We start from the raw sequence: 22,832 nt of genomic DNA on the forward strand, positions 1-22,832 counted from the left end.
GTGATTTGACTGGGTCTGTAGGTGAATCTCTAAGCTTTTGATGGATGAGGATAGAACAGGTAAATTGAACAAATATAATCAGGGTCCAATGTTGCTTACAAAGAGAATGTGAAATAAAAATATTTTATTCTGATTATTTCAATACATTTTTCTGGCACTCATGATACTAATAATCCAAACAAATGTATATTTTTATGTCTCATGACTTGTTCCTTGTGAATGAACTGACATTTGCACCTGAGGAAAATAAATACATATGCACAACTATTCATCTTCATGAAAAAAAAAAAATGTGTTTAAAGTCAAAATTCTTGGGGGGAAATATGGGAGTGGAAAATACCTAAATGATAAGTAATTATAATTTCTCTTGCGTTGAGTGCATAATATATCTACTATAATAAAATCATCCACTCATACATATCTACTTAATGTACTTCAAAATAGTGGGTGCATACTTACTGTCCACAAACAATCAAGAAAAATATCACCCATGAATGAAGGCCTGCTACATCAGACACCTCTATATCAGACACTATACACACAAACAGGCACCTTACTGAAGTGACCCTGTCATTCTCTAGCCCCCTGACCTCTGGCAGAATAAGGGCCTTGTCCTGTCTGCTTGGTCCCCAGGCCAGCATCTCTTGGCTGGCACATAGCTAGCTCAAGGCTTCTGTTTTCTCTTGGGTCATGTTCAGTGAAAAAAAAAAATATGAAAAAACTTTAAAATGTGGAGTTAATGCTGGAACTTGTCAATTTGAGCCAGGATTTAGTCAGATCTCAGGTTTTGCACTGCGGCTTTTAAAAAGGCAATGTTCTCTGCGTTCGCAGAGATCACATCACGTAAACGCTGCATATGTCAGCTTAATCTGAAATTGCCTTTAAAAGTCGCAGTGCCTATAATCGGATTGTATCCCAGTCTAAGAACACACATTTTCATTTTCGCTGCAAAACGTTTTACTACGACCTGTAGAGCTGCAAGTCAACAATATTCCAGAAAACTCTCAAACTATCATTACAGATATCAGAACTGTAAGTAGTGGGTGTCCTTTTTCAGTAAAATACAAGAATGAACAACCCATGGTTGAGCATGCTGGAATTGGGAGAGTGAAGGACATTAGTTAGCCCTATTAACATACATTTGTCAAAAAAACACCCAACAGTACTTCAGTAACATTTGTTGAAATTTAAAAAAAGAAATGTGAAAAAATGACTCATTCCACGACAAGGAATTTCTCGCTGTTCTGTGTAGCAATGCAAATAAAAGCAATAGCAAGTGATAGATGCAATCCCGTAACAAAAACATTTACAAATGTAACATTGTAGAAAAAAAAGTATCACATATGATCTGTATGACCATCTATAGTATTGACCTTTAAAAAAAATGCTATTGGGAAAAAAATTGTGCATGAAAAAAAAAATGTATTTGGGCAGGCCAACCTCCTTCACAACAGACCTCGTCAAACCTTAACCTTGTTAGTTAAGACCACACAACTACATTTGTTATGAGATAAACTTTCAAACACCTAGCAGAGGGACAGGACAACACATTCCCTACAGTCTACCCCTTAACCAATGTCAGGGTTAGAGTTCACTAAGGAGAAACATCAATGAACATTGAAGTGTTAGCAATGAACTGGAAGGCAAAACGTTCTCATGAGAAGACCACAGGTAAACTGAGTGGAAAGAGGGCAGGCAGGACCCGGCCGTAACCCTTTAAGGACAAGCAGGTGGTTAGTTCGGTGCTGTCCGGCCCGGTGTTGTGCTCAAGCAATGGCACTCGACAGGAGTGCCCGTGGTTACTGTTAAAGTTTCCACAACAGGTGTGGAGACACAGGACTTCCATGTTGTTGGAAGAGAAGGCAAATTCTCTCCATGCCACCTCCTGTCTGTGAATACCTCATGCCTGGTCGTGGATCAGTCTCTGATAGTGAGGGTTATTGACTAAATGAGGAGTGGTGGCTGTCGGGGTTGGATGAGCTGGAGTAGACAATGTTTGTGGACTAGAGTAGAGTGGTACTAGGGGTGCCCACCCTAGTAGTGGAAAGAGGGGGGCTGCATTTACAGAGGGACAGGGGTTGTAGTAGTAGCCTGGGTTAATAGGCCTCCTTCTGCGTGTGCATCTGTTCCTGGATCTTTGTGAGCATCTCTTGCATTCGCCGCAACTGTGGAGAAAAGAGACAAGAGGCCGCTGTCAGTCAAACACCTGGGACATGAAGCAAAACACAAAAACACAGAATGAAGTAGGGACTGGGGAGATGCTCACAGGCTTTAGGAACTCTCATCCCAATAACCAAGCGCTATCCAATCATAACAAAGCCAGCTATGTGACAACAGATAAATAGGATTCCCCATACCAGCCTACTCTCACCAGACTATCAGATTATTAAGTCATATTGATGGATTCCTATAATGCTAAACACTACTTCTGCATTTGCAGAGATCTGACACAGATCTGATTGTCTCAGAACACTACAAATGCGGAAGTAGTGATTGTCTACATTTCATGACTGCAATGTAGGTGGCATGGAAGGCAACCATTACTTCCACATGACTGCACCAATAACCAAGCCCTATCCAAATCACAACTAAGCCAGCAGTGCTGACAGACAACCGATCGATACCATTTTCCACCCCAGTCTATTCTGTCTTTAGACCATGTGACCTGATGATGATGATGGATGCGTGTGTGTTCAGTCATGTATACAGTTGTAGTCTAATGAGTGAAAGACAGGCTGAAGGTGGCCTGGAACATGACCAGTACTTCTACATCACTGCCCCAATGACCAAGCCATATCCAATTGCCCCCCCATTCTACTCTGTCTGGAGACCATGTGACTGAGGCTGGTGACTGTGTGTGTGTTCAGTCAGGTATACACATTCATTTCTGTAATTACTACACACAGAGCCTGATAATTCAATACTGTGATATGAAGTATAAGTGTGAAAGATATGGCACTTGCAGAAACACTATTATTTGCCCTTCATAGCATTCCCCCAATCCCACACACATATCAAAATAGGATGAAATTAAGGTGACAGTTTTGTGTTTCCAACGTTTTAATAATGGGAAGGGTTACATACTAAAAATTAGGAAATAGCAGAAAAGAATGTATTATGTTTTTAATGGCTCATGTCATTCAGGGGGGAACCTAGCTTGAGATGCACAAGCTTAACTTTATTTTTGCGTAAATTATGTATTGATATCAATGGAAGATCTGCACCAAAACTCAAGCTGCACAAGTGGGTTTCAGGGTAGGCTTCAGGCATCAGATTCAAACCTCAGGTTAGGGTATTTTTGCTAAAGTATTGTTAAGGTTCTTTAAAGTTATCAGTTTTTAATCAGAAAATATATACAGTACCCGTCAAAAGTTTGGACACACCTACTCATTCAAGGGTTTTTCTTTATTTTTACTATTTTCTACATTTTAGAATAATAGTGAAGACATCAAAACTATGAAATAACACATATGGAATAATGTAGTAACCAAAAAGTATTAAACAAATCAAAATATATGTAATATTTTAGATTCTTCAAAGCAGCCAGCCTTTGCCTTGATGACAGCTTTGCACACTCTTGGCATTCTCTCAACCAGCTTCACCTGGAATGCTTTTCCAACAGTCTTGAAGGAGTTCCCACATATGCTAAGCACTTGTTTGCTGCTTTTCCTTCACTTTGCAGTCCAACTCATCCCAAACCATTTCAATTGGGTTAAGGTCAGGTGATTGTGGAGGCCAGGTCATCTGATGCAGCACTCCACTCCATATGTTATTTCATAGTTTTGATGTCTTCACTATTATTCTACAATGTAGAAAATAGTAAAAATAAAAACCCTTGATTGAGTCGGTGTCCAAACTTTTGACTGGTACTGTATATAAATAATATAAATAAATAACTATTTGAAATTGGCACGATGGTGCTTTTGGACAGGGACAGACTCAAACAGGGAGAAGAGAACCACACGAGAGCTTCTTTTCATCTACAATACTACTCTACCCAGGCAGCGTGACCTGGCATATTATATTCTACTGCCAGACCTGGGTTCAAATAGTATTTGAATATAAAACATTATTTGTACCCAGATCTAATCGTCTCTTACAGGTCATGTGCACCTCATGGCTGGGTGCTGTTTTAGGGGTGCTGCTGTAGGGGCCAACTGTCACCCCTGACCCTTCCTCAGACCAGAATCACCACACCTGACTGGGGCCTTCTGGGGCACCTGTATGTATTCATGGAATGTATATACAATATGATTGACAGCCTGGAGGACTCAAGAGGCCACAGGTTCAGGCCCTGGGTCTAGGCCCGGGTCAGAGTGGGGTTCTAGGGGTTGGTCTGAGTGCTCATCGTAACTGTGCTCGTGCTCTGGTTCATGCTCTGAGTGTCGTCGTTGTACCTCTTCATCTTTCTCTCGGATCAGCTTCTCCGTCTCGGTGTCTGTGGTACTTGGTATCACAGGGATGGGGAAGTCTGTGCCGCTCTCCCTGGTCAGTTTACTACGGGAGTAGAGTGGAGAAAGACAATATGGTTGACAGTATGTGGGTGTTTATTTTGTTAGAGTTTGTAACTATACAGTACCAGTCAAAAGTTAGAACACCTACTCATTCAAATGTTTTTCTTTATATTATAGAATAATAGTGAAGACAACGAAACTATGAAATAACACATATGAAATCATGTAGTAACCAAAAAAAGTGTTAAACAAATCAAAATATATTTCAGATTCTTCAAAGTAGCCACCCATTACCTTGATGACAGCTTTGCACATTCTTGGCATTCTCTCAAACAGCTTCACCTGGAATGCTTTTCCAACAGTCTTGAAGGAGATCCCACAAATGCTGAGCACTTGTTGGCTGCTTTTCCTTCACTCTGCGGTCAAACTCATTCCAAACCATCTCAATTGGGTTGAGGTCGGGTGATTGTGGAGGCCAGAACATCTGATGCAGCACTCCATCACTCTCCTTCTTGGTTAAATAGCCCTTACACAGACTGAAGTTGTGTTGAGTTATTGTTCTGTATAAAAACACCAAGCGCAAACCAGATGGGATGACGTATTGCTGCAGAATGCTGTGGTAGCCATGCTGGTTAAGTGTGCATTGAATTCCAAATAAATCCCAGACCGTGTCACCAGCAAAGCACCCCCACACCTCCTCCTCCATGCTTCACGGTGGGAACCACACATGCGGAGATCATCCGTTCACTTACTCTGCGTCTCACAAAGACACGGCGGTTGGAATCAAAAATCTCAAATTTGTATTCATCAGACCAAAGGACAGATTTCCACCGTTCTAATGTTCATTGCTCGTGTTTCTTGGCCCAAGCGAGTCTCTCCTTCTTATTGGTGTCCTTTAGTAGTGGTTTCTTTGAAGCAATTTGACCATGAAGGCCTGATTCACGGAGTCTCCTCTAAACAGTTGATGTTGCGATGGATCTGTTACTTGAACTCTGTAAAGTAATCTTTTGGGCTGTAATTTCTGAGGCTGGTAACTCTAACGAACTTATCCTCTGCAGCAGAGGTAACTCTGGGTCTTCCTTTCCTGTGGCGGTCCTCATGAAAGTCAGTTTCATCACAGCGCTTGATGGTTTTTGCGACTGCACTTGAAGAAACTTTCAAAGTTCTTGAAATTTCCCGCACTTTCTGACCTTCAGGTCTTAAAGTAATCATGGACTGTCATTTATCTTTGCTTATTTGAGCTGTTCTTGCCATAATATAGACTTCGTCTTTTACCAAATAGGGCTATCTTCTCTATACCCCCCTACCCTGTCACATCACAACTGATTGACTGAACCACATTAAGGAGGAAAGAAATTCCACAAATTAACTTTTAACAAGGCACACCAGTTAATTGAAATGCAGGTGACTACCTCATGAAGCTGGTTGAGAGAATGCCAAGAGTGTGCAAAGCTGTCATCAAGGCAAAGGGTGGTTACTTTGAAGAATCTCAAAAATGTAATTTATTTTGATTTGTTTAACACTTTTTTGGTTACTACATGATTCCATATGTGATATTTCATAGTTTTGATGTCTTCACTATTATTCTACAATGTAGAAAATAGTAAAAAATAAAGAAAACCCTGGAATGAGTAGGTGTCCAAACCTTTGACTGGTACTGTATGTTAAGTGTGAATTGTAGTTGAGCTACATTATGTTTGTATATGAGTAACAATACATGCAGTATTAAGATACCTGATCCAATCTATAAACAACACGAGCGACAGTGAGTGAGATACTGGTCTGTGTGTGTGTCCATACTTGCGGTTGCGTTCCTTCACCACCATGCGGGTCATGTTCTGGATGCAGTGAGCCCTGTAGTTCTCATAGTGGGTCTCCCGTGTCACATCCTTCAGGTCCTGCATGTGTGTCCTCACCAACATGTTCCTCAGCTTCACAAAGTCACAGTGTGCCGAGTTCTCCACTGTCAAAAGTAACAGAGTGTGTGTTATGTTAGGACAGTGTTTCCCTAATCCTTTCATGGCCACAACCCGGATTCAACCCCTACCTCAACCCTAACCCTAGCTTCATGGCCACATCCCGGTTCAACCCCAAGCCTAACCCTCAACCACAACTTCAACTTTAGCTTCACGTCCACATCCAGGTTCACCCCTAAGCCCCAACCTTAGCCTCAACCCTAGCTTCATGTCCACATCCCAGTTCAACCCTAACCTCAACTATAACCCTAGCTTCATGTCCACATCCCAGTACAACCCTAACACTAGCTCCAGCCTCAACCCTAACACTAGCTCCAGCCTCAACCCTAACACTAGCTCCAGCCTCAACCCTAACACTAGCTCCAGCCTCAACCCTAACACTAGCTCCAGCCTCAACCCTAACACTAGCTCCAGCCTCAACCCTAACACTAGCTCCAGCCTCAACCCTAACACTAGCTCCAGCCTCAACCCTAACACTAGCTCCAGCCTCAACCCTAACATATTAAGACCCCCACACACAAGAGCTACATAATAATGGTGTAACAGGGTTACCTTCCACGATGCCCCAGGGGTAGAGACGACCCCGGACCCTCTTCCCTTTGGCCTCCACCACCGTGTTGCTGCCGATCACCGCAAACGGTATACTGTCCTGGAGGAGGGAGACAGGGGTAGGGAGAGAGAGCAAGAGAGGTGAATATGAATGACGTGAATAAAGTACAAAGTGGGGGGAATATATCTGTGGTTACGATGAGGTAACGCAGAAAGTGGAAAATGCTGCAAAGCAGATCTACCCATTTCTCCATCTCTGTCTCTCTCTCTCAAATCAAATGTTATTTGTCACATGCGCCAAATACAACAGGTATTATACGACCTTACAGTGAAATGCTTACTTACAAGCCCTTACTAACTAACAATGCAGTTTTAAGAAAAATACAAATTTAAAAAAATAAAAGTAACAAATAATTAAAGAGCAGCAATAAAATGAGAATAGCGAGGCTATATACAGGGGATACCGGTACAGAGTCAATGTGTGGGGGCACCGGTTAGTCGAGGTAATATGTACATGTAGATAACAAACAGAGTGTAGCAACAGTGTAAAAGTGTGGTGGGGGGGGGGCAATGCAAATAGTCTGGGTAGCCATTTGATTAGATGTTCAGGAGTCTTATGGCTTGGGGGTAGATGCTGTTTATAAGCCTCTTGGACCTAGACTTGGTGCTCCTGTACCGCTTGCGTGTGGTAGCAGAGAGAACAGTCTATGAGTAGGGTGGCTGGAGTCTTTGACAATTTTTGGGTCTTTGACAATGTTTGGGCCTTCCTCTGACACCAACTGGTATTGAGGTCCTGGATGGCAGGAAGCTTGGCCCTGGTGATGTACTGGGCCGTACGCATTACCCTCTGTAGTGCCTTGCGGTCGGAGGCCGAGCAGTTGTCATACCAGGCAGTGATGCAACCAGGCAGTGATGCAACCAGTCAGGATGCTCTCAATGGTGCAGCTGTAGAACCTTTTGAGGATCTGAGGACCCATGCCAAATCTTTTCAGTCTCCTGAGGGGGAAAAGGTTTTGTCGTGCCCTCTTCACGACTGTCTTGGTGTGCTTGGACCATGTTAGTTTGTTGGTGATGTGGACACCAAGGAACTTGAAGCGCTCAACCTGCTCCACTACAGACCCGTTGATGAGAATGGTGGCGTTCTCTGTCCTCTTTTTCCTGTAGTCCACAATCATCTCCATTGTCTTGATCACGTTGAGGGAGAGGTTGTTGTGCTGTCAGTGATCAGGCCTACTACTGTTGTGTCATCGGCAAACTTAACGATGGTGTTGGAGTCTACTTAGAAATGGACAGAGCACACTGTCAGGGCACATGAGGTCACAGACACGGCTCTATGAGGGGGAGAGACTGAGACACCATTTATCTACCAAAACGCCATTCAGGCCTGGTCTGGATGCACAGCCACAGCCTGCCCTCTAGTGCACCAGTGCACATACATCAACAGAATTCACAAACAGATAACTATTCAAGGCTGTGTGCTCAATAATAACACGGGTATGGACATCATCTCTAATCTAGGTTTCCTATCCCAGCATTTCTGTATTGCAGACAGGTTGCTTATGATGACCAGTGTCCTTTATGTTGTCATACTTCCTCAACTAGTGATGTGAGGTTTGGATAAATATGGTTCACCTTGAGCTCCTGATCCTGCTGTTTGAAGTCCTCATCCTCATCAGAGTCACAGTCTGGGAACTGGTAGATCTTAATCCCATACTGCTGGATCTCCTCTCGGATCTACAGGAAGATGGAGGGAGGGACAGAGAGAAGCAGATGGAACGAGGGAGGGAGGGACAGAGAGAAGAAGATGTAGGGAGTGACAGAGAGAAGAAGATGGAGGGAGTGACAGAGAGAAGAAGATGGAGGGAGGGAGGGACAGAGAGAAGAAGATGGAGGGAGGGAGGGACAGAGAGAAGAAGATGGAGGGAGGGAGGGACAGAGAGAAGAAGATGGAGGGAGGGAGGGACAGAGAGAAGAAGATGGAGGGAGGGAGGGACAGAGAGAAGAGGAGAACAATAAACTACTGTTTGGAATCCTGTGATTGAGGATGGAGCAAAAACCAATCCATCAAAACAGTCACCTGGAAATCAAAATGTTTTTAGAAACCAATGAACCCTGTACATTTCTTATTTGTACACACCCATGGTATTCAGACAAGCAGACACAGATAGAAAAGCCAGTTAGAGAGTGGCTTGCCTTGAATTTCTTTTTCTTGACCTCGGTGGGTGTGAGTGTGTCTGCCTTGGCCAGGATGGGCACAATGTTGACCTTCTCATGAAGGGCCTTCATAAACTCCACATCCAGAGGCCTCAGACTGAGACAGATACAAGACAACAAGATATGACATATATTTTTAGTAATTTAGCAGACTAAATGACCAGAGCAACTTACAATTAGGGACAAGTCAACACTGAGAAAACAACCAAAACACACTGTACATGTGGAAACATGGACATAGACATAGACAACACTGACAAAACTTGGATATGGTTAAGAGCTAAAGGGATAATTACGGTAATCCAAATGAAGGTAATCCTCATTAACCCATATTTTCAAGGATAGTAGTAGTATCCAATAGTGGTCAGCAGAGGGCGCTATCTCCTTATTACAGGTTTGCAGCAGTGCTTCAATGCTACTGATGGTGCAACATACACACCGGTGTGAAACAGACCGTAAACGCAGACAAAAGTACCGCATCAGCATTTACCCCAAAGATTGGAGAGAAAGTTTAGTATTGTAGCATCTGCCCTCAAAATGGATAGAACGTTGAACGTTTAGCACTGCACGGGATGCAGATTTCCCTGGAGGCAGCAAAGCAAGGGTGGTTCTAGATTCCAGGGAAACCCAATGCATTTAGAATGCATGGGACATGGTGCAAACCAACATGGTGCATAGTGGAAACCATATCAGTGGTAGTGAAGGAAGGAAGGTAGAAGGTGAAAGGAAACTAATCTAAGAGTATTGAGACACAGCCAATATGTTTATCTCAACAGAAGAAAGGACTCCATTTAAAGAGTATTGAGACAGAGACGACATGTCGTAGCTGATGTACCCGTGTCCAAAGGGAGAGATGAAGTAGAGGCAGCAGTGGACTCTGTTATCCTGGATGTTCTTCCTGTTCAGTCCACTCTCGTCCCTGAAGTACTGCTCAAACTGCTGGTCGATGTAGTCCGCCACTGACTTCCAGCTAGGGCGGTGGGGGAGACACAGAGACACACCAGCACTGAGGCAATACTGCAGAGACAGCCACCCTACAACCACTAACCATACCAACCCTAACCCACTGACTTCACGCTAGGGCGATGGGAGAGACAGAGACATCAGTCATTCTCCTACTATATACTGAGCTATACTGCAACTGTACCTCAAACTGACATCAAAGAAGAGTCCTATGGAGGAAGGATGTTTGACATATACCATTCAGTGTTATTGACAGCGTCTCCAAAGCCAGGGGTGTCTACGATGGTGAGCTTCAGCTTGACGCCCTTCTCCTCAATGTCCACTGTGTGTTTAGTGATCTCCACTGTCTGAGTGATCCGCTCTGGAGTTAAAACACACATTTCCTCAGCAGCTGGCCATTTATATCATGCATTCATTTATTCAGAAGATGAGACACCAAAATGGCCGCCTCACCCTCAGCGTTGAGTAGCTTCCTGTCCTTGTAGAGGTCTGTGAGGAAGAGGCTGTTGACCAGGGTGGACTTGCCCAGACCAGACTCTCCTGCTACCATCAGGGTGAAGTCAAAGCCCTTCTTGACAGACTTACGGTGCACCTGGTTTGGCAGTGTGGCAAATCCCACGTATTCCTTGTCTTGGTCCTAAGAAAGCAGGAGAGACAAAAAGACTCCATTTTAAACAATCTGCTAAATTCTGGTGGCGGCACATTGCGAGTTACAGGAATCTTTCCAAATAAAAAGGGAACACCTACCACACATAAATACATGTCTTTCAAACTTAAAGCCATTTCACCAGATGTAGGGTATTGAATGAAGCCATTGTCAACACCAGAACACACTACGGTCTTTGACCAACATCAACAAACTGAGTCATCGGTCAGACACAATCAAAGTTCCCAAGTAAACATCACTGGAAATGGCCTGAACCTAATGCTAGTGCTCCTCTGAGGCTAAAGCACATACTATTTGGACTGGAGAGCTGATAACCCAACCCATGTTGCCCATAGTGTTGCCTCTGGTCTCTACACGGTCCCCCTGGTCTGAAGTTTACCTCTGGAAAGTCGTAGGGATCAAAGCGGCCCCAGGGGCTCTTGGGCCTGGTGGGACTGAGGGGAGACTGCATATCATAGTGATCCATCATCCCACCTCCACCCAGCTGCAGCCTCCCTACGCACTGGTTGTCTGACTGGGCCCTGCCACCTGCCGTGGGGGGGCGCAAAAAGGGTGGGGTTCCAGAGGTGGGCGTCCCGGGGGTGTTCGGAGGGCTGTCGCCACCCTCCGCCTCCCTGTCCCCTGGGTGGGGGTGCTCATGGTCGGGGCTGTGCTCATAGCTGGGAAGAGGCGGGTGGGGGTGTGGATGGCCCCCATTGTGGTGGGGGTCTTGTTGCATAATGTTCTCCAACTCAGAGTCTTCAGAGTCGTCCTTGGAATAGCTTGAGTGCTAATGGGGAGGGGGGCCAGGGAACGGTGCGGGTGGGTGTTTTCCGGGTGGGTGGGAGAGGTGATGCAGAGAAGAGTGGACGGAGGGGAGTAAAGGTTGACGCAGGAAGGAGGATAATATAGATCGGAAGGAAAACAAGGAGGAAGGTAACAGGGGCAACATAAGGATCAACAGGAAAGAAGAAAGTACAGAGTGGTTAGAATCACTGAATGTTTTGATGGAGAGAAGGTACGAGAAACAACCTAAGAAATCATTAGTATAAGTGCAAGACAGGCCTAGTTCTCTAGGGGTTAGAGAAGATTTACACTAAGAGACAGTGAAGAAAGAAGATATTGACTGACTGATTCACTAGAGAGACCACCAGAGAAGCTACAAGATTAACAACATAAGAGGGTAAATATTTGTGCTGATGGGAGGAATGCCAATGTCAAATGCCGGGGAAGAAGAGATCCGTGATGTCCGTCAAACTGATAACAAGCACATGGTCCTCCACTAGAGTAGATAACTCGTATCATAATTGTAGTATTCATATTTTAATAGGATCCCCATTAGCTATTGCTGAAGCAGCAGCTACTCTTCCTGGGGTCCACACAAAACATGACATAATACAGAACATTAATAGACGAGCACAGCTCAAGGACAGAACTACATAATTGACCTTCCTGAACTTGTAGGAAATGGGAGGATATATCTTGTTTAAAGTGCAGTGTCACGACAGCTGGCTGAAAAGATTCTCCCTGCTCAGCAGATTCAGACTTGGTGGCACCCTATGGACCCTGGTCAAAAGTAGTGCACTATATAGGGAATAGGGTTCCATTTGGGACAACACAATTCAATAGAAGGTATGGTATTGTAGCCACGTGGATGATAAAGAGTGGAGGGAACCGTTTAATGGGTTACATCAGAAGTTCCACCACAGCAGAAGGACAGGAGGCACTGCCAGACTGCACAGATCATAGAAACATGTCGTGACACCACATCTGGGTGGCATTTGTGTGCGCTTCGCTCTCCACAACCAAATATGGTTTCCATTGATAGAGTAGCGCTAAAGCAAATTAACCTCTAAACGATTAATGAACCCTCTTGATTACTAGATGACTACTCAAATGAATTGCTGTAATATATAGTGTGATACAACTTCAAACAATCACGAAAACACACTTTATTACATCAACAAGGACTCAACCTTGACATCATCTAATGGGTGTCTCTCTCAACATACTGGTAGACAAAGGAAACCTGATAAAAACCTGTTGGTGTTAAACATGTCACCTCAAATGTCATTTACACAATGACTGATCAATTTGTGGCCCCAAGGTGGTGATTAGTAACATCACTCTCATTTTCAAATCTACCTAAACCTGTCAATCATAATTACATTTTTTCTTCCCTTCTCTGCTTTTTCCCAAACCACAAGAGTAAACCATCTACCTTACCTGATGACAATACCTACAATTCATGAGACCAAAGGCAGAGCCCCTGTGTGTAGCTGAACTTGTAAAGGGATATCTCTCCCCGGAGATCCCAGACTAGAGACTGGTGCTCATGTTACCACAGCTCTCCCCGGAGTTCCCAGACTAGAGACTGGTGCTCATGTTACCACAGCTCTCCCCGGAGTTCCCAGACTAGAGACTGGTGCTCATGTTACCACAGCTCTCCCCAGAGTTCCCAGGCTAGAGACTGGTGCTCATGTTACCACAGCTCTCCCCGGAGTTCCCAGACTAGAGACTGGTGCTCATGTTACCACAGCTCTCCCCAGAGTTCCCAGGCTAGAGACTGGTGCTCATGTTACCACAGCTCTCCCCGGAGTTCCCAGACTAGAGACTGGTGCTCATGTTACCACAGCTCTCCCCGGAGTTCCCAGACTAGAGACTGGTGCTCATGTTACCACAGCTCTCTCTGCCATGCGCCAGCCTGTGTAAAGAATCACCAGCCTGCTCCACTATAAATAATATAGTGGTTTTGAAAGGGCTAGGAGGCTGTTTTAGTTCTAAAGGAACAATAGTAATGAGTGTAAACTGGAGTTATGGTACCATATCTCTGCTCAATAGTGATATTAAGTTTTGAAAGCGGACATAGAGTCATGATGATACATTGCTGTTCTTTCAGGTTTTAGCTCTGTGAACAGACACACAGCCCATTGGGCCTCCTTTCTTTGGATCAATAGTAAAGCACTCTGAACGTTTTTGCACAAATATCTGGTTCAAACAGGAACTAGTAAACTAGAAGTAAATTAGTGAGGGGGGGCCGGACAACAGATTTTTACATTGTCAGCTCGGTTACTAGTCCAACGCTCTAACCACTAGGCTACCTGCGAGGAAGGTAACAGGGGCAACATAAGAGCGCAGCAGTATGAAACACCCTGCCACAACAACATCACTGTGTTGTGTATGACACTTAAGAGGGGATAGGGCTTAGGAGGGGGGCGATGGGGATTTCTGGGGACGTCACTGAGAGACCTATACAAATATGTCAAATACTTCAAAGTATTTGAGGTGCACTTGATTGAACTTTTTGGACTATTCCATTTGTTCTATTCATTGTGCCAGTCCAACTAAATCAAGCACAGCAGCTAAAATATTTGGAAAGTACTTGGCATATTTCTTTGACCCATATCTGGTCTGGTCACTGGTACCTGTTCGGTCTGATGGTCGTGGTCCCTGGTGTGGCCAGGGGATGGCGGGGCGGAGTCCTGGTCATCTGATGATGAGTGAGCCTCACGGTCACTGTCCTCCATTGCTACTGGGGCTACAGTGCACTCTGCCATCTCCAACCAGGAGGAACATGTATTTGGAGTGGAGAGGGGCGGGGCGGGGCAAGGAGCAGGGGCAACAGGGAAGTAAGGATTGGAAGGACCAATCAGAACAAGGCATGGGGAATGGTGATGGAGAGGGTGGAAGGGTAGGTTGGCGTGACAACAGGATAGCGTTGCGTGATAGAGTTTTGTGTAGAATGGACCAGTACAAAAGGGTTGAAAGAAAAACAAAACACAAATAAATAAAATAATTATGAAAAGATGAAATAAACTTGAATTAAATGAACAACGAGTGTGTAGTGAGACACAGACGTCTGGATCCAGCTGTAGGAAATGACATGGCTGTTGGATGCCAGAGTAAGCAACATGGCTGTCTGCTGGAGTAGCCCACCGGGTGATTGAGTTGTATTCAGAGTGGTGTGTGGAAAGAATTGTTTCAGCTATGTCCAGAAATAATGTTGGTATGGGCAGGGATCTATTCTGTCTGGCCTTTCCACTCCAGCAGTACTCACAGCCTAATGTTGTTTATTTGTCCAGCTGCACACAACTGATTCTGATTTCTTCCCATTCAGGGGGTCTAACAAAGCACTGTTACTGAAGCAGATGAAATGAACTGATCTGGCTGCAGTTGCATCAGGTAGAGTGGAAATGTCTTTACTGAAAATAAAAACTGAAATACACATGCATACTAACACTCAGAGTTCACAGCAAGGCCTTGCAAGGTTTTCCAAGTCACCCAACAAGGTTTTCCAAGTCACCCAACAAGGTTTTCCAAGTCATCCCAACAAGGTTTTCCAAGTCATCCCAACAAGGTTTTCCAAGTCACCCCAACAAGGTTTTCCAAGTCACCCCAACAAGGTTTTCCAAGTCACCCAACAAGGTTTTCCAAGTCACCCAACAAGGCTTTTCATGTCATCCCAACAAGGTTTTCCAAGTCACCCAACAAGGTTTTTCATGTCATCCCAACAAGGTTTTTCATGTCATTCTCACAGTTTTAATTACATAGAGATTGGGATTAGGAGCTATGGGGCAGAGAGGACAGAGAGGAAAGGAAATTAATAGTCTCACAGATTAGAGGACCATTGACCTGTTTTCCTCTGGTCTGCTTTGCTCTGACCAAACCACATGGATCAATGTCCAATCTATTGCCCAACATTGACGACCCACCGTGTGACCCAGTTAACAGCGTCCCAGGTCAATAACAACCAACACTATCAACTCTGGAGCAGAGATGTGTGTGGAATGGTTTTCAGATCAAAAATGTCTAAATCCTTTACTTGCCACACAGTGAGAATGATTGTCAGATTCTGAACACTTCTCTGCTCTACCATTTAAAAACTTAAAGGACAAGTCTGATTGATGACATATATCTAAAGATAATGCAGTCTTTGTAATCTATTTTTAAACAATTAAACGACAATCAAAACTTACAAAAAAGTTTACTTTATAAGAAATGAACTAATCCTGGGTGTACTCCAACTACACTCGATTTTTATGATGTCCTTAACAAAAAAAAACTCACCAGACTCAATTTAAAAAAATCATCTTCAGAACAATAACTCACCTGTTCTCCTGCAGTACCTCACCTGTGTTACCCTGTATGAGATGTAACAGCCTTGCTCTCTTGCCTCCTCTCAACCAGCTCTTCATGCCCTCACCGGGAAACGGTCCGGAGTGCCCAGCATCCCCTGCCTATATACCCCCTCTGAACCAGGACACTGTGTCCTTCAGCCCCATCGAGCTGCCTGGCTGTCCCACCGCCCTGGGGCTCCTAGTCCTATCAGCCACATAGACATGAAATCCATCCACGGCCCACGCAACCATCACGGTTCACAGGATCAGGCTGTCCAAACCACGCCAATAACACCAACTTCCTAACTTTTGAGGCCACTCATCTCTGGCTACGCTGCCTGAAAAGCCCAGGTGTATCAGTTGGGCTGTCAGGCACTGGAGTGTGTGATTATCTTTAGTATTAAAGTCTTAGGAGACCGCAGCCACAGCTGAAATGGATTTAAGGGATGATCAAGGAATTTCCCTGTAGATGGATGGAACTCTCCTCTCTTTACCCGCCTGCATGGCTGACTGCCTCGCTTCCAATAAAACACCGTCTCATGAGGTCTTCATTCGACAGTGACATAAAGTGAGAAGAAAAGAGATGGCATATCAAGGGAGGGAGAGAGAAAAAACAGATAGAAACCAATAGTGAGAGGAGAGAGAAAGAGAGAGATAAAGAGGAGGAATCTCAGATTATACTGAATATAAGAGCCTTAACACTGACAGCAAAACAATAGTGGTAGTGACGGTCAGGCAGCAGAGTTGAACTGGTGACATCACCAGGGCAGTCAGCCTGGGCAGCACGTCCATCAGGGCTACTTGGCATGCCTGGAACAGAGTACTCTGGAGTGGATTAACCTTGGGATTATTGCCCCCCTTTCACCCTCTTGCATTGCTGCAGGATATGAGGATGGAGGGAGGAGAGAGGGCAAACAGGATCATTTATCCTCCTTTCTGTTAATGAACAGCTCAATCTAGAGAGGTAGGGTAGCATCAGTCACAAATAAAGTTCCAAGTGTTTCGTCACCCACGCATGCTTTCCTTCTGAGCCTTCATCTCCCTTCTCCCGATTCTCTACCCTGTCCCAAGTGTGTACTTGTTCACTTGACTTCATGGGAGACACACATACACTAATGACTTTACAGAGTTATGCATTGAACTGCTGCAACCTCCCAAACATAATACTAGGCCTATTAGTCAACTGGGTTTAGAATTATTCCATCCATTTATCTCATGTACGTACAGTGCTTTGTTGGGAAAATACATTGGACATTTATTTCTCATGAGACTTTCCATTAGATCACTTTGATGTGCTTATCATGGGTTCAACATAATAAGATAACCTCAATTCCTTAAGAAAGAAAGGGAGAGCAGACTACATACAGTAAGAGAGAATCAGGCAAACTGAATTCATCACAACTAACAAGAATAGACAAAGAAGCTGTCATAATGAAAATGATAGTCACGTTGACCAAAATTTGTCTTGGTAAATTAAGTCACATAACTCTACAGTTTACATAATTTAACTACTTAGTCCATTGCATTCGTTTTGATTTAGTCACACTATTCCTGAGAAAAGGAGAAATCTAAAGCATACAGTCAGAAACAAATGAGGCTATATATCTGAACGCTCTCTTGACGAATACCTGAAACAACCCAGTTAGCCAACAGGGCTACAGCTGAGCATCTGAACTCAACATAGTTCCAGAGGCTGATGCACCAATAAGCTTAGGAAAAAACACTATCGACTATAAAACACCCAACCTATGGTCGAGCTGAGCCAGACCAACACAGAAATCACACCACAGGAAACTAATACAGTGACACCTCTAGTAAGATTAACCTGGTGGTCTCATATGCTGTTCTGAGGAGGTCTGATTACCTGTCACTGCAATGCAGACAGCATTATCAATGCTCTTATTCACCTGAGGCATGCAACTCAAACTACCTAGTCGTACAGTGCCTTCGGAAAGTATTCAGACCCCTTGACTTTTTCAAAATGTTTAGGTTACAGCCTTATTCTAAAATGTATAAGATTGATGTAAAAAAAACGATCTACACACAATACCCCATAATGACAAAGAAAAAAATAGGTTTTTAGAAATGGCTAAAAATAGAAATATCACATTTACATAAGTATTCAGACCATTTACTCAGTACTTTGTTGAAGGACCTTTGGCAGTGATTACAGTCTCAAGTCTTCTTTGGTATGACGCACAAGTTTGGCATACCTGTATTTGGGGAATGTCTCCCATTCTTCTCTGCAGATTCTCTCAAGCTCTGTCAGGTTGGATGGGGAGTTCTGCTGCACAGCTATTTTCAGGTCTCTCCAGAGATGTTCGATTAGGTTCAAGTCCGGGCTCTGGCTGGGCCACTCAATGACATTCAGAGACTTGTCCCGAAGCCACTCATGCATTGTCTTGGCTGTGTGCTTAGGGTCGTTGTCCTGTTGGAAGGTGAACCTTCGCCCCCAGTCGCCCCAGTCTAAAAAGTCCTGAGCGCTCTGGAGCAGGTTTTCATCAAGGATCTCTCTGTACTTTGCTCCGTTCATCTTTGCCTCGATCCTGACTAGTCTCCCAGTCCCTGCCAATGAAAAACCTCCCCACAGCATGATGCTGCCACCACCATGCTTCACCGTAGGGATGGTGCCAGGTTTCCTCCAGACGTAACACTTGGCATTCAGGCCAAAGAGTTCAATATTGGTTTCATCAGACCAGAGAATCTTGTTTCTCATGGACAGAGTCTTCAGGTGTCTTTTGGCAAACTCCAAGCAGGCTGTCATGTGCCTTTTATTGAGGAGTGGCTTCCGTCTAGCCACTCTACCATAAAGGCCTGATTGGTGGAGTGCTGCAGAGATGGTTGTTTTCCCATCTCCACAGAGGAACTCTCCCTGACCAAGGCCCTTCTCCCCCGATTGCGCAGTTTGGCTGGGCGGCCAGCTCTAGGAAGAGTCTTGGTTGTTCCAAACTTCTTCCATCTAAGAATGATTGAGACCACAGTGTTCTTGGGGACCTTCAATGCTGCAGAAATGTTTTGGTACCCTTCCCCAGATATTGTGCCTCGACACAATCCGGTCTCGGGGCTCTATGAACAATTCCTTCGACCTCATGGCTTGGTTTTTGCTCTGACATGCACTGTCAACTGTGGGACCTTATATAGACAGGTGTGCGCCTTTCCAAATCATGTCCAATCAATTGAATATATCACAGGTGGACTCCAATCAAGTTGTAGAAACATCTCAAGGATGATCAATGGAAACAGGATGCACCTGAGCTAAATTTAGAGTCTCATAGCAAAGGGTCTGAATACTCATAAATAAGGTATTACATTTATTGTATTATTGGCAAAAATTTCTTAAAACCTGTTTTGGCTTTGTCATTATGGGGTATTGTGTGTAGATTGCTGAGGATTTTATTTTATTTATTTTAGAATAAGGCTGTAACGTAACAAAATGTGGAAAAAGTCAAGGGGTCTGAATACTTTCCGAATGCACTGTATATAGTGCAGTCAGTGCATACCAACCAGATGAAACCAGAAAGTTTCTGGTTCAAGTCCAAGGTGGCATACTGCTGCGGTCCAGCCCCTTGAGCAATAACTAAGGCACTTAACTGCAAAATACTTCCACAGATGTTGTGGAAAACTCAGCTGCAGTCAGAAACGTGTAGTATGTCAGCTGTTTATGATTTGTATGAAGGTTTGTGATCTTGTGATCTTATCTTAAAAGTTTCATTCCACAAATTTTACAGAGCAGTCAGTCCAACACAACAAAAGATTTCTCTGCTCTAAAGAAAATGTCATGGGTAAAAATCTCTACAGTAGAGAATCAGACTTCTCAGCCAGGCAATGTCCTGTCACAATAACTACACGTGACAACAATTGGTGATCTCAAACTTTTCAATCTGTATAGTTCAGGTCATTACGAGTAACAACATGCCATAGTGAAGCCAGCATATAACAATTTCACTCTGGTCCGTGGCGGTGCACATGATGCATTTTACTCCGCACCCACTTTTGTGGAAGGTACTCAATACTCTTTAATGAGTTCTTATAAGCTCTTTTGAATGGCATGTTGTGGGTTCCTTCACATGCTTATTGAAGAAGCTAATGTTCACCTTTAGGAGGGGACTTCAATCAACTCACTGTCTGTCTGCCCTCAAAGGGCCCATTGTCAACATACCACCAACTAAGTCCAAAAAAGGGGAAGAAATTATGGGATGTGGGAACAAACTTTTTTCCCCTGTCTGACGGACTAAAAGGTTGATGGTTGGTTAGACTATATAATACAGTCTCAGAGAAACAATAAAAGGACATGAAACCAAATTGAACATAACAGTAGTTGTGGTTGGCAACAATACCCTGCTTTGTTACTGATGGAGCGAGGTAGAGGGTTTATCTGCCACTGTGTTGAGAGATGAGGAGGAGCAGCATGTAATGTTGCACTCAGGGGACCAGGCGGCTAAGTGCTTTACATAGGACATTATGTGTGTGTGTGTGTGTGTGGCAGATTAACGTTTATTGTCGCAAGTCTTTTCCTGGAAACAGAACTGAGAAATTTCCCTTTAGATAGGCCAGCTCCAAAGTCAAAATTGGCTATATCGTAAAAATGTATAGAAACAAAAATGTGCTTTTTGGTCTTAAAGGTTAGGGTTAGGCATTAGGGTGTGTGTGGTTACGGTTAAGAACAAGATTCATAACAAAAAACGCCAACCTGCGTGTGTGCAGACATGGGAATTGCTATCACAAGCCCCAGAGAGCCATAAAGAAACTGTACAGCATGTTGTTATTGACCTGGTGTGATGAAAACACATTTCTACTGCAGGAAATTCAAATGTCAGCCTAGTTATTTCTATCTACTAAAACTACAGTATAGTAATTATGGTGTTATCATTCAATGTCCGGTTGTGAAAACAACCTTATTAAGTGGGAGTATAGTCATAGACTGGGCATTTACTTCAGAACATGTTCATTTCCCCTCCTTCTGGAGGTCATGCTTTATTTTACAGTGTCTTAAGTGAAATGAGAGGCTTCAATGCCCCTGTGAAATCCAAACTGTATTTTACTGGGATGTTCTGCAGACTAGACGGGAGATGCCCCATTGGCCACCCAAGTCCTGCGAGTCTGTTGTGACACATTCAAACATACAGTAGACTCAGAACATCCAAACAACATCTAAATATAATTAATTATTGTTCTGTGGGATTCACCTATAAACACTCATTTTGGAACATAGGCTATTACCCAATCTCATTTATGAGTGAATTCCCTTTATAATGTCTGCACATTGTGGAGTGTTTGGTTTAATGTTTGAGTAGAACACCAGTGAGGTTCACCCTTGGGGCTTACCCGGGTGCAGGTGGTGATGCAGTGAGCATGTGTGCTTTTCTCTGCTCTATGTGAATGCTGTGGTTGTTTAGATCAGCACAGCAGGGCTCTGTGTGTCTGAGTGAGACTGGGCTATTAACGAGGCAGAATGGAGAGATAGAGAGATAGAGAGAGAGAGATAGAGAGAGAGGCAGAGAGATAGATGGGGGGAGGAGAGGAGAGCTGCCAATACACACACACACACACACACACACACACACACACACACACACACACACACACACACACACACACACACACACACACACACACACACACACACACACACATCTGCCAGAGCAGCCAAAGGGAAGTCAGGTGCTCATCTTAGTTGTCATACATACAGAGTATGTAGGGTCATGGAGTGTATGAAGTACTGTGATCAGTAACATAACTTTCGGATTACCCAAACTCAGTAACGTAATCTGATTATTTACATTTGGATTACTTTCCCCTTAAAAGGGATTAGAAGACAAAAACGATTCATCAGACACATTTGGTGTCATCAAAGTGATCTCTGAGACTTAAACCTTTTTAAACGCAGAATTGAATGTTGAGAAAACAGAAAGGTGTCAACGTATTTTTTCAAACAACCTTTCTGAATTTAAAATAATCCAAGAAGTAATCAGCTAGTTTTGCAAAAGTATCTAATCTGATTACAATATTTCTGATGGTAATGTTTAAAAAAAGAAAAAATTGTAAATCCGATTACATGTAATCAGTTACTCCAACCCTAGAAATACCCATATTGACTACAGTACATCTACAGTAGACTGGTGCTCTAAGACTTGAGCAAAATGCCATTCAACTGACACTATCAGACAGGCAGAGAGCCCCAGTTAATAACATCTGCACTGCTGCAGCATCAGCTGCAGGTAGGCTAACTCTCCAAATCCAATACACTCACAGTGCATTCAGCTGTTATTACATCTAATCAATATTGACATCTTAACATCCCTATGGAAGACTGATGGTTCCCCTCTCACAACAGGCAACAAGCACCCAGCTGCAGTGGTTCCAGAAACAATAACACATGGTAACAACAACCAACATGTGTTTAGAGTAATGGGAAGCCATGCATATCAAACCAAACACTCCACAGTATAAAGCTGAGTTGAGAAAAAAAATATCAAGCCTAATGCAGAATTATGTTCGCACAGAGAACACACACAGACTGATATTTATACCAAACTGACTGAATGCAACTTGTAGTGTTGTGTTGCAGACTGTGTGATATAGTGGTGAACTTCAAGCATATACTCAGGGGAGAAGCTGGCAATGCTGACAAGACAAATAGTTGAATTACAATACTCTAGCAGAGAATGAAGGCGTAAACACTACACACCATTAACTCACTCACTCTCACATATTTATGCAGAGTGCAACAGACAAACACAACACATACCTCGTAGTCGCCGTTTGTTTCAGAGTTTGCTGCCATTTTCTCCTTTAGGACCACAACGACATGCAAATAAAAGCCCCCAGTAAGAAGAGACAGATCAGAGGAGGAGGAGACAGTAAACAGGCCTTGAAAAGCTCCTCCGTCCTGCGGTCACATCACCTCTCGCAG

The 22,832-nt window shown here is 43.8% G+C and overlaps 1 protein-coding gene across 7 annotated transcripts; it reads right to left on the reverse strand.

Annotated features, from left to right (window-relative positions):
* Window positions 1-104: 104 nt before the first annotated feature.
* Window positions 105-22,832, reverse strand: LOC139547990 (septin-4-like). Of its 7 annotated transcripts, none has more exons than XM_071357257.1 (12): window positions 22,668-22,832; window positions 14,228-14,359; window positions 11,203-11,592; window positions 10,610-10,793; window positions 10,393-10,517; window positions 10,029-10,159; window positions 9,173-9,290; window positions 8,612-8,713; window positions 6,983-7,079; window positions 6,255-6,417; window positions 4,398-4,497; window positions 105-2,165 (listed from the first exon to the last, which is right to left on the reverse strand). In XM_071357257.1, exons 1-12 carry the CDS (start codon window positions 22,701-22,703, stop codon window positions 2,097-2,099), a joined length of 1,647 nt encoding a protein of 548 aa, XP_071213358.1. In that variant the 5' UTR covers window positions 22,704-22,832; the 3' UTR covers window positions 105-2,096. The 7 variants fall into 7 exon arrangements, with proteins under 7 accessions (XP_071213358.1, XP_071213357.1, XP_071213360.1 ...); XM_071357256.1 differs by having other exon boundaries at window positions 10,029-10,163; window positions 10,394-10,517; window positions 22,668-22,831; XM_071357259.1 differs by having other exon boundaries at window positions 10,029-10,163; window positions 10,394-10,517; window positions 14,228-14,352; window positions 22,668-22,816.

This window comes from Salvelinus alpinus, chromosome 21 (assembly GCF_045679555.1).
Source record: "Salvelinus alpinus chromosome 21, SLU_Salpinus.1, whole genome shotgun sequence".
In the NCBI taxonomy this organism is placed as follows: Eukaryota; Metazoa; Chordata; class Actinopteri; order Salmoniformes; family Salmonidae; genus Salvelinus; species Salvelinus alpinus.